The 12,509-nt window shown below is 45.2% G+C and overlaps 2 protein-coding genes across 11 annotated transcripts in view; one reads left to right on the forward strand and one right to left on the reverse strand.

Annotated features, from left to right (window-relative positions):
* Positions 1-9,274, forward strand: part of ATXN2 (ataxin 2) — a 62,551-nt gene extending 53,277 nt beyond the window's left edge. For 6 of the 9 annotated variants that reach the window (XM_081017295.1, XM_081017296.1, XM_081017302.1 and 3 more), the window contains 5 exons: positions 1,181-1,234; positions 3,488-3,633; positions 5,029-5,256; positions 7,187-7,358; positions 8,528-9,274. In XM_081017295.1, coding sequence (XP_080873421.1) covers positions 1,181-1,234; positions 3,488-3,633; positions 5,029-5,256; positions 7,187-7,358; positions 8,528-8,556 — 629 coding nt within the window. In that variant the 3' untranslated portion in view covers positions 8,557-9,274. The remainder of the gene's footprint in view (positions 1-1,180; positions 1,235-3,487; positions 3,634-5,028; positions 5,257-7,186; positions 7,359-8,527) is intronic. The other 3 variants (XM_081017299.1, XM_081017300.1, XM_081017301.1) reach the window with 1 other exon arrangement.
* A 1,301-nt stretch (positions 9,275-10,575) lies between these two features.
* Positions 10,576-12,509, reverse strand: part of SH2B3 (SH2B adaptor protein 3) — a 78,595-nt gene continuing 76,661 nt past the window's right edge. For both annotated transcript variants that reach the window (XM_081017345.1, XM_081017346.1), the window contains exon 9: positions 10,576-12,266. The gene's annotated coding sequence lies outside the window, so the exon portion shown is untranslated. The remainder of the gene's footprint in view (positions 12,267-12,509) is intronic.

Here is a 12,509-nt window from a genome sequence, read left to right on the forward strand (position 1 = left end):
AACACGACCACTGTTTCCAGTTTGTCACCTTGCGGCCACATTTTTTACCAGGATGAATCCAAATACTTAGTGCTCAGTGGTTTTTGTTAAGAAATTTCCTGATAGTTTTCTTTTAGTATAAGGTGGAGGTCCTTGGAAGCTTAAATCATCAGAAGTGTTAGTGACTGGTTGGATTTTCTTGTCTGGCTTGCACCAACTTAGCTACCTGTAGCAAAGAAAGGAAGTTATTGTAAACCGCTCTATGATCCTCAGATGAAGGGCAGTATAAATATTTAATAAACCATCATCATCAAAAGTCCTTGGTTCAAACCTTAGCACAAATGTATTGGTGTTCACTTTTCAATCTCAGCGTCCCTCTCCGTCTGAATCATAGGTATGACAATACTCTCCTGTCTCACAGGTTTGTTGTAGAGATTACTGAGAGAATGTGTGTGAAATACTGAATAAATGTTAAGTGGAGGTATACTGTTCCCTTTGGCCAGTTCTCTAAAGACATAGCAAAACTGTAATCGGAACGCTGCATTGATTTGTAGCACCTCTAGTGCTCTATGAAACTACATCTAGCAAAGAGAATGAATAGGAATTCATTCTATTAACCTTTGTATAAACATGTATATATGTCAGCAGTTGCTAATTGCTGAACTTCTGTTAAGATGGAAAGGCTTGTTTCAAAAGTCTGGTAAACCAAGATAATGTTTATTCACCAGCTTGATCCTGATTTTGCTTTGTATTTTATCCAGTATTTTTCTGTGTCTTATTCTCTCTCTAAGCTATCTAGTTTCCTGTCTCTGCTAAAAAATAAACAAACAAATTAGTATGCTGAACTAAGCAATAATTGGGGAACTGGGGCTCTGCATCTTGGGGAAATCCAGTTTTCTGGGATTGTAACTGGTGTTTTTCTCTTCATTGAAAATCAGTCAAAGCACTTTTAATCCTTATTCTTCATGCTGTGGTTAGTTAATGGAATGTAAAATACTTTAAAATAGTGGACATTTTAAAATTGATGAACACCAGCTGAAGATTGTATGTGTGATTGAATATCTCTTTAACTTTTTTTTTTTTAATTGCAAATTGGTTTGTGCATGAAAACAATGATTGACTTAACCTTTCCAGAAGACTGGAAGTGGTGCTCTCATCTTGTGGCACACGGCTAATTTCCCTTTCTATTTCCCAAATTCAGCATGTCCCAAAATACCCTACAGCAAGGAGACAGGTCCTTCTTTCTACTTTGCCAGTGAGTTGGGGTTTTTGTACTAACTTTGATTTGCACAGTAAACAACTTTGAAAGAATCTGTTGGAGAATAGGCTTGTTGAACAGATGTCTTTGCACCAAACCTACTCAGAATTAGGAAAAGCTTTTCTGTCATTGAGAAACCAATGGACCCATGGGACATGTAAAGGATGAAACTGTCTGAGGAAGATTATCATAACGGAGAAGGTAAGATGACAGCCAGCACAAGGTGAAAAGAGTAAAAATAAGTCCAGTTATGTAGAGACTCGGTTGACATGTTTACTTCCTCCTTACATTTCCTTGAAACCAACATGGTCTACTGCCCTGTGAAGAAAGGGTTGTCTACTTTGCAGTGGTCCACAATAAAGGGTACAGAATTGGTCAGAATTGGTTGGTCAGAGATTTGGGAAAGGAAGAATTAGACTTTTAGGGGGTGGGAGAAGAAATCTGAAAGGGCAAGATTGGAATTTACAGGTCAAGACATTCCCCAAAGAGTTGGAATTGTGACTCCTGGAAGGCCTAACCCATCTATGAACCCTTGCAGACAGAATGCTGAAAGTTTGCTTTAACCACAAGAGCTAGAAAACTTCGAAAAAGCCTGAGGTTGAGCTGAATGAAGTTCAGTGTTGGATTTTGCAAGACAGTTGTGGTCACAAAGGCCCCTGGATCTTTTAATCGAAAGTGCTGATTCCCTTTTATGTATTTGAGTGAACGCAAAGATCCATTGTGACAGAATGACCTACACAGCCAGAGCTGTCAGCTGGAGAAGGAGGGTGCCCTCTTTATTGCACAGCAGAAATCAGGAGCTCTGTGTCTTTTGGGTATCGAGTTGTCCCAGGAATCTGCTGCTAACCTGTTCCATTTGGTCAGAGGGCTGTAATGCAACCACATTGGTTTGGTGCACTGAAACTCTTTCAACAAGTCAATTTCCTTTAATAGATCTTCCTTTGCAAAATGGAGCCCGCTGTCTGTCTGTAACACCCGTTTACATTTGCTTCCTCTAATTCAAATGAAGGTCTCTTTTGCCGTCTAATTGTGGTTATGTTTACCTTCAGGCAAGTTTTCACACTTAAAGCACTGACTCTTCCCAACATCATCTAAGTGGGTGTTTGATTTGGTTGGCGTTTCCCTCCCCTCCCTGCCTTTCTTCATTTCCTACTGCCTTGACTATCCACCACCCCTCTCCCTTTTAGGATTACAGTTGCAACTTGCAACTTCTACACATTATCCTTCCCTTATCCCAAAGCATTTGCTCTTGTTTCTGTTTCCTCCTTCCTCTTGCTGACATATTGCAGTTTGCAAAGAACTAAGCACCATCTTACCCTGCTGTTCCCATTTATGGCAGGGGGCAAGGGAACTAATTATGTAGCTTATCTATCCTGTGAAAGGCAGGTTGTGTTCACACTGGATGTATCTTCCTTTTGCATCTGCTATGGGAGCTGTAAAGGCAGATTTTAAAACTTGGGTGCAGGTTCTGGGTCCCCATCTTGTCTACAGTAAACTTTGGACATGCTTCTCTGATCTCTGAATGTGACTGCCCTGAGCTAGTTCCTCCAGTTCCTGCCAGCAAGATAATCTATTTTGGGCTGAAAAAAGATCACCAGCAAGTCCCATTTCTTCTCTGTGGGTTTGAAGAGGAAATGAAGAGTTTTAAGGCAAGGATGAGGAACCTGTGGCCGTCCAGATGTTGCTGGCTACTAGCCATGCTGGCTGGGCCTGATGGGAGTTGAGTCCTGCAACATCTGGAGGGCCCCACAGGTTTCCCCTCCCTGGTCCATGGCCAGACTTGTATGCTAGGGGACCCAAAGGCTGCATGCAGTATGAAACACAGTTCTGTGATTGGAGCCAGGAGTGTGTGTGTGTGTGCGCGCTTTCCCACCCCGACCCAAATAAATTTGACTTTTGTGGCAAGAGCTTAAGGTTAGAGGAAGCCTGGAGCCAAATGGCCATTTTCAGCAGGAGAGGATTGAAAAGCCTCTCAACTCTCACTGAGCCTGGCATTTCACTTCTACACAGTCCTCACGCACCCTCAAACATTCCCTTGCAACCATGTAGGTTTTAAAAAATGTGCTCTGCAGGCTGCAAAAGTGATGTTGAGTCGAGGGCAAGTCCCAGGTGGCTGGCATTTGTATTGTTTCTAAATGAAGGAAAGAAAAGCAGCTATTTAAAAGGGAGACACCCAGAGTTGGGGGAGTCCTATGTGCTGACTCAGCTTGGCATCCGTTCTCAATTTCCTTTCCCCTCTTTTCTTCCTAGTTTCCACTGGTTCCCTTGCTCAGCAGTATGCCCATCCCAGCGCCACCCTGCATCCGCACCCGCCGCACCCACAGCCTTCTGCCACACCCACAGGGCAGCAGCAGAGTCAACATGGGGGAAACCACCCAGCTCCCAGCCCAGTGCAGGTAAGCGCTACGACTGGCCATCTGTGTGGCAACAGGTTCCTGCTATGCTGTTGTTTGGGTCAGTTGCCTTTGAGACCCTGCATTCATTGCCTGGAGTCTGTGCAACCAGAGCTGACTACTCTGGCCAGCATTCTGTCATGGTAGGAACCATATCACTAGTTCATTGCACACTGGAGGCTACTATTTTCCACTGGAAAAGAAGCTAGCAACTGGAATTAGCCATCCTGATGGATGCAAGCTTAATGCAAGTCAGAAAGTTTAGGCAGATAGTTACACTTCTTAAACAACTATTTCTTAAAAGGTCCCATGGCACTTGTATTTATGAGTAAAATACAAATGTTCTTTCTTTATCCAAGAGTATTTGTACCCTGCTCTTCATTAAAAAAGGCCCTTGGCACAGCTTGCATACAGTCTGTTAAAGGAAAAGTTCTCGCTCACAGGCTTGCAGTCTAAAACACACAACACAAAAGCAAAAAGCGACAGGGAGGGAAGAGGGCGAAAGCACACTTGGGCCCCAATGTGATCTGCAGGAGTGGAAACTGTTCAGCAGCAGGAAGCACAAGATGGAGCTGGCCTTTCACTAGAGCTACTGAAACGAGCTCTGCCTCCCATCTCACCCCCTGAGGCAGCCTGTTGGAATAGCTGCCATCAGGTTGACGAAGTCTGACGGAGCTGGCCTTTCAGTGGAATTGAGAGAATAAACCATTGTTTATAAATTTATGAATTTATGAATGGGCTTCTTGGCTACTGAAAAATACCCATTACAGCATAAAAATGATGATCTGCTTTTAGTTTATTTAACACAAAAAGAAGTAGCAGCTCGGAACATCGAGAACAGAATAGTGATAATGTTTAGCAGGCTTCAGTCAGGATGTTCTTCCATAACTTTAGCAGCACCAAAGAGAGCCCAACCTCTGGATCTTTCCTTCCTCTGAGTGTGGCTTGAATCTGTAGCAGAACCTCTGAGCTGCCCTGGTGGATTGTAAAGGGTGAGGCATACAGCTGAGGTTCCTCAACCCATAATGTGGAATGTGAACATGGATGTCAAGCATGTTGAATTATGCAACTTTTTTGCTGCTGGGAAATTTGCCTCTTCCCAGCCAGGTTTCCTTGCTGTTGCCAGCTTGCCATGAGGTGGACGGAACCCTGGCAAAGCACTGTATTTTGCATTCCCAGCATAGCCTGAGAGCAGAACAAGCGTTTTTGAGGGCAATGCTTTTTTTCAGCCGGAACTCACCGGAGCTCAGTTCCGGCACTTCTCAGGTGGGCGCCATTGCCATTATAAGAGAACAAGGGAGGCGTTCATGGTGAGTTCCGGCACCTCTTTTTCTAGAAAAATAGCACTGTTTGAGTGTAAATATTGCCAAGCCATTGCTATGTTTATGATTTCTTCAGCACCATCAGCACCAAGCCGCCCAGGCTCTCCACTTGACAAACGCCCAGCAGCAGTCAGCCATCTACCACACTGGTCTTGCGCCAACTCCTCCTTCCATGACCCCAGGCTCAAGCACACAGTCTCCTCAGAGCAGCTTCCCTGCAGCTCAACAGACGGTCTTTGCCATTCATCCTTCCCATGTCCAGCCCGCCTACACCAACCAACCGCACATGGCCCACGTCCCCCAGGTAAGAAAGACTCTTGATGCAGGCTGAGGTTCAAAGAGTGCTCTCTGTTCCAGGGAGGAGAAGACTGGGGGCGGGGAGCCATTTCTCATTAACATGGGCTTATAATTCAGGCTGCTTTGATCCGGGGAAGGCCATGGGTGTGTGTCACACCCTTGTGCACCAAAGAGCTGTTCAGAATGCCTGATGAGTATTTATCCACACGGAGTAATCTCTGTCCAGCAGGAGGTGCTAGTGAGCGCTATGGGATCCCTGGACTATGGGTTTCTCAGGGTTGCCCACTGTAGAAATGGTCACCTGAGTACTTCTCTCTGGAAGGCAGGCAGAACAGGGTAGACAGTGGCGCTGCTGCTGCTGCAGTTGCTTGGCTAAAGCTGAAAAGGTTGGGCATGGTGGTTGAAGGGTGGTGTGGGTCCTTGGCCCCCTGTTATGGAAGCGGGCTCTGAGTGCCACAGAGGGTGGTGTCCTTCCTGAGGAAGTTAGGCGTGAGAGAGATCCTTCTTATGGAATTGGTGGTAAGTCAGCGAGCTTTTGGGTCTGAGGCCTGAACACTGAAAAAGGTCCTTTGCAGGGAAGCCTGAAGCCTCCCTCAACGGTACACTTAAGATTTTGTGCTCTGCCCCACAAATGTGTCCGTCCCCCCCAGCTGTGAATGGCAAGCCAAGTGCTGCCTCCCTCCCTCCAACTGGCTACTTAACAACATATTTTGTGCTGTTTCTAGCGGTAAGGCTGTCGTACTCCTCTGAGAGGGGAGCCTAATAATAATAATAATAATAATAATAATAATAATAATAATAATGATTCATTATTATTTATACTCCACCCATCTGGCTGGGTTTCCCCAGCCACTATGGGCGGCTTCCAACAGAACACTTAAAATACAATAACCTATTAAACATTAAAAGCTTCTCTAAAGAGGGCTGCCTTCAGATGTCTTCTAAAAGTTTGGTAGTTATTTTTCTCTTTGACATCTGGTGGGAGGGTGTTCCACAGGGCGGGTGCCACTACCGAGAAGGTCCTCGGCCTGGTTCCCTGTAACTTGGCTTCTCGCAGCGAGGGAACCGCCAGAAGGCCCTCGGCGCTGGACCTCAGCCTTGCAACTATAGCCTGAGTTCGGTGGGGTCCCGGCCTCCCCCCTCTCCTGCTGAAACAAACCCACTTTTAGTGCCATCTCTGGGATTCCTGTGGTGCTGTCTGTGGGCGCCCCTCCCCTTTGTAGCCTTGCTACTAAAGAGCTGGTTTGACATCAACTGATAGGAAGTGCCTACAGAGGGTGGTGAATACTGCACAAGATATTATGGGCTGTTCCATGAATCCGCTGGATGGCATTGCAGAAGAACGTTGCCTCAGGAGAGTGAGGAAAATTCTCAGGCATGATTCACACCCTGGCCGGCACTTTCTTGATCTCCTTTCTTGAGCCAGTGTGGTGTAGTGGTTAAGAGCGGCAGTCTCCTAATCTGGGGAACCGGGTTCGCGTCTCCGCTCCTCCACATGCAGCTGCTGGGTGACCTTGGGCCAGTCACACTTCTTTGAAGTCTCTCAGCCCCACTCACCTCACAGAGTGTGTGTTGTGGGGGAGGAAGGGAAAGGAGAATGTTAGCCGCTTTGAGACTCCTGAAGGGGAGTGAAAGGCGGGATATCAAATCCAAACTCCTCTTCTTCTTCTTCTTTTTCTTCTTCCTGCCCTCGGGCAGAAGATATAGAAGCATGATTAGTCGCACCAACAGGGTAAAGAACAGCTTCTATCCGTGGGCTGTTAGGCTGCTGAATGAAAAGATAACAACAGGGCAACTGACTTTTGGGTTTGGTGGGTGTGCGTCAGTAAACGAGGGGAATTAAGACTAAGAGAGCTGAGTGGGGGGTGCTCATGTAATCTCACTGTATACAAGTTGTACAAGTGACAATAAAGTATTTCAATTTCAATTTATTTCAGGCCCATGTGCAGTCGGGGATGGCTCCTTCTCACCCAACTGCCCATGCTCCAATGATGCTCATGACAACCCAGCCACCACCCGGCGGGGCCCAAGCCGCCATTGCGCAAAGTGCACTACAGCACATTCCAGTTTCAACAGCGACACACTTCCCCTACATGACGCACCCTTCAGGTGAGCGGAGTGTGTGCTTGGGAGCCGCCGCAGGTCCCAGGAGGGGGGATAAGGGAGAGAAGATGAAGGTTGTGTGATGTTGAGCCTGGGCTTGGGAGCGCAGAGAGGGGGAGCACAGAACAGGCACAACAAATGCTCTTAAAATGCCCTCTCCCCCCACAACTGAATCGTTACTCCCTTCAGGAGCAGTCTTTATTTCCAATCATCATCATCAATCTTTATTACGGTCCAGAGACCCAACAAATTGTTACAAAGCAATACACAATTCATACAGCCTATCTCCAGGTTAAACAAGGATTTTGCTCAGAATATAGGGATCATTATCGGTGCAACCACCGATAAAAACTTTGCCACTGCTAATGTTCTAGCATTTGTCCGGTCTTCCAATAGGAACCTGACATAGTGAGCCTCTGATTTTCCCGGGAAAGGTACCAGCAAGGGTAATATCAGTTCAGCCCTGGCTTGCTCATATTTTGCACAGTGCAACAAAATATGTTTTATGGAATCGATGTCTTGAGCACACGAGCAAAGTCTGTCCTGGTAGGGAACTCCTCTCAACCCCCCATCCAACACTGCAGAAGGAAAGACGTTTAGTCTGGCTTTGGTGAAAAGCCTTCGATAGTTTTATTTCAGAGTGAGGATCCTGTGACCTCCATATGTCATTGGACTGCATCAGCCCCAGCCAGGGTAGCCAGGAATGAGGGGCCAGGGGACTGGTAGTTCAAGGGGCCTCTGGAGGACCACAGGTTCCCTACCCTGGCTTCATGGGTACACCCAGCTGTGTTGTGAGTCCTCCCACCTCCTGGCCTTTCCTCTCCCAGCACCTTAAATGGCAGCCTTGGTGTTGCTGCCTGCACTTCGCCCTTGGCAGACCAGCCGTCATGCTCCAAAACCCATTCATGCTCATGCTTATTAAGAAAGCCTTCACTGTGCTCACGCCACGTTTTTTAAAAGCACCTGCCACCGGGTTTTCCACGTGTCATGTTTTCCGTTCCTCTTCCCCACTCCTGCCACCCTGGCCCATGAGCAAGAATATGTGTTGCAGGTGGATAAAGGGCACGGAAGTGTTTTATCTGAGAGAGACATCTCTTGTAGTAGCTGACCTGCTTTTTAAAATGCCCTTGGTAGGATCTCATGTCTCAACTCATTCTTCTCTCTCTCTCTTCCAGTACAAACCCACCATCAACAGCAGTTGTAAAGCTGACCTGGAGTAACTGTGAGGCTGGATCCCTCTTCGTTTCTTTCTTTTGTTTTTTTTTTAGGCCAAATACCTTCCTTCTCCTGCTTCTACCAACTTGGAAGCACAGAAACAAAAACAGAAATCAAAACAAAATCTAGTATTTCACTTTATTTTTGTTTCTAAGAGGAAAAAAAACAACCTTGTAACATCCAATAGGAATGCTAACAGTTCACTTTGCAGTGGGAGAAATTCGGACTGAAACAAAAGGCATGTAGAGCCCTTGTGGGACGATTCCATAATTCCATGTGTTGTGTCAAAAAAGGAAAACAAAAAAAAAGCCCTGCCCCATTTCCGCTTGCAGATAAAACTGGAAAAAAACTATTTATTTTTTAAAGCAACCCTTCAAAGTCACAAATTCATCAGCTAGAGAAAGACGTAACGAGAGTGATTCTTGCTGCTATTCTCACTAAAAAAAAAAAGAAATTAAATGAACATAAAAAGAAAATCAATACCTTTTACTTCTAACTAAACTTGAAAGAGGTTTGAAAAAAAGCAAGTTCTAATCGTCAAGCAGATATGGATTTATTATTTATAAAATCATGTTTGATGATGGGGGAAAGCCGCCGTCGCAAGGCAGCGGTGTAACTTTTAAGTTAAGAGGAAACTTTTACTTTGTAGATAATATAAAATAAAAACTTTAAAAAAAATTAAAAATAAAAAAAGTTTTAAAAACTGACCTTTTTCTTCTGGAATCTGTATGCTTCACCTTGTTTCCTTTACCTATTTTCTGGTTTAGCAGTTCACTGGTGCATAAGATAGGCAGAGAGGCCTTTGGACAGGGGACCAAAAGAGGAAAAACTGAAAAACATCTGTCTTAAAGGGTGGCTGCTGTATAAATGTGTGACTTGGGCCAACAAATGTGTTCTGGCAGATGAAGGGATGGTGGTGCTTCAGGCCATTAAAGTATTAAGCCTTCTCCAACCTAGTGTCCTGTGAGTGTTTTGGACTCATTCCCTAGCCAGCATGGTTAGAGACGAATGGGAATTGTGTTCCCAACAACATCTGGAGGGCACCTGGTTGGGGAAGGCTGCATTGGAAGCAGTTGAGCCAATGCCGATTTTCACAATCTTAACCAGAAACAGGGAATCTTAGGCATGGTGGCCAAATGTGGCCCTCCAGATTGGGTCTTTGGGACTCTCCACAGGCCACACTCCTCACTGGCCCTGCTTCACCCCCCATGTGTTTTGGACTGCCTGGAATGTACCCTTGAACTCTGATGACGCCTCTTGCTTGTTTGGAAGAAGGATATTGAGGCGTGTGTATGGAAAGGGGCATAGTCTGCAAATGGGGAAATTTGCCTGCTTTGCTTCACCCACCCATGTGGACCTGGGAAGGTTGCCCAGAACGGAATGCAGCCCGGATATAAACTTACTTTCACTTAGGAGTTGGTACTGCTGGATTAGCCTGAAGACCTAACTCTTTACCATACTCTGTCCAGCAGTAACCAGGAGCTGAATGCAACAGTCCTCCACACCCTAAGTTGTTTATTCCTCTATGTATCAGAGGGAGATGCCTCTGGCATGGAAGCTTCACGGCTGCTTGGGCTCATAGCTTAAGAAAAGCTCATGCTGCACTCTTCTACCAACGGCTTCCTGAGCTAGTGACTCATCATCACAACGTAATTTGGGCTCAGGAATGCCTGAAGTGGGAGGTGTGTGTGATTAATGGAAACTCTTCCTTATGTTCTGTGCTCACAGGATCTAAGACTTGCGTCCTCCAGGCAGTTCTTCCCCGTTCCAAGAAGTGTGACTGATTTCAGCTTGAAAGCCGGAGAAACCAAGGTGGTGCCCTTCAAAAGTTGATGGGCTCCCAATTCACAGCAACCCACATGGTTGATCCTGTTATCTGGAGGGCACCACACTGGTTATTCCCATTTTCAAGTATCTTATCAGGTGATTTAAAAAGAAGATTCTGTAAGGATGGCTCCATAGAGAGAGGGGGGTGGAAGGAAAAAGAAATGACCACGGAACCAACCACTGAAAATTTCTAAAAACAGTTTTATTTTACTGCAGGGGCAGATCTGTATGTATTTTTTAGCTGTATTAAAGAATAAGTTACATGTACAGTACATACAGAAACAATATATAGAAAAATTATACTATACAAGAGTAGAAAGGTGGAGAACAAGAACACTCAGTTTTTTTCTTTAAATGCCTATTTGGTTTTTTTTAAAAAAAATAAATAGCAAGCTGTGGAGCTCATTCATTTGCTGCTGTTGATAGAGACTAATCTGTTAAGATTTTAAAATTTGGAAACCACAGTGTGGGGAGCTTATACCTACAGCTCACAGAGATGACGTCAAGTAAACTGTTCATGGCCGGGTGCTAGTCAGCCTTGGGGCTTTGCCATCCTGCTGTCCATCTCCTTTTGTGTGACGATCTTGAAGGACGACTGGCACAAATGTGAGGATGCAGCTGGACCCAGGTAAACTAATTTTACACTGCATGTTGAGCCCCTTTGGAGGATGCCACCTGCAGGGCAATTCTGAGCCTGAATGCAGGTTTGCCCCCAGCCTCTGAAAACCCTGCCCTCAATGAACACCTGCACTTGTATCAGAAATTGTAACGTCCCAGAAGGCTTTGAGCCCTGATTGATGTTCTGAGCAAACAAGCAGGATCTCTGATGGTGATGGTCAGGGGATGGAGAAAGAAATTTATTTGCATGAGCCGCCAAGCACTGCTGGTGATAGGAAAAAGGCACTTAATATCTAGGCAGGGACCTCGCTACTGCTCTACTATCGGTTATGTGGTTTGGAGCATTTAGGTTTACTAGGTAAGAAAGATCAGAGCAAGTTCCTTAGGAGAACTCAAAAATGGGCTGAAACCGGGGCGAGGGGGGAGCAACCTGTGGTCCTTCAGATGTTTTTGGACTCCTGCTTTGAACAAACTTTCAGCAAAGGTCATTCCAGCACAAGGCATTAGTGTGATGAAATGCTAGCTAATCATAGGCCCTTTTACCGTCCAGCGGGCACATGGGTCCCATGCTTAAATCTGTAAGAGGTTAGCTTGTGTGGGCAACAGCGCAAAGAGGGAAAAGCATTTTTAAAAACCAACAACAAACCTCTACTATCTTTGGATACACAGCCATCATTTTGAATAACAATTTGCTAGACTGTGGACAATGATGTTAACTTGACTATACTGTATATGCTTTGCCATTACCCATGTTTGTTTTCTGATACATGCTACCATCCCTATGCCCCCCAGAATCAGAACACCACCTCGGCCAAAGAGAATAATTGTTAGATTTTGCACACACAGCAGGGGAAAGATGGTAAGGGCCTCTCCCATATATATTTTTTTAAAAATTTCCTTCTCTCTGCTGGTTTGGGGTACATTTTTAAAGCTATTTCCATTCTATATCAAGAGCAGATACCCTTGGTGCTAATATGCTCTTAGACCAGGCTTTCTGCTTTTTGGAGAGGTTCCCCCCAACTCTGGTGTTTGTGGCTTTGAGGATGCTGGAAAAGAGCAAATTCAGCGCTGCGTCGTTTTCATTGTGCTCCTAAAGTTAATGCATGATAAATGTGTGTCTTAACCTCACTGAGGTTCTTAGACTTCCTCTAAGAATTATGCTGTTAAAATTACTCTCAAAAGCATTTTAAGCATTTTTGAAACTGCTTAAAGGCAGCTGCTGTGGATTTTTTTTTAGAGGGAAAAAAAAAATCCCTGTAACCCTCATTACCAAACTTAAAACCATGGAGAGACCTGGTTTGAACAAAGACATTGGATTCTTATCCCATTATACATGACTAAGCCATTTCTCACCTTCTCACCCCTTACCTTTTCCTGTAAGACCTATTACAGTCGTTAAGAGTCGTCAGCAGGCTCATCTCAGCTATCTGCCAATCTCCCATTCCCACCACCCTTCTGAGTAATACCCCTCCCCACCTTCTCACTATATAGAAGGAT

This window comes from Podarcis pityusensis (genome assembly GCF_964106645.2).
Source record: "Podarcis pityusensis genome assembly, chromosome: 8".
Classification (NCBI taxonomy): Eukaryota; Metazoa; Chordata; class Lepidosauria; order Squamata; family Lacertidae; genus Podarcis; species Podarcis pityusensis.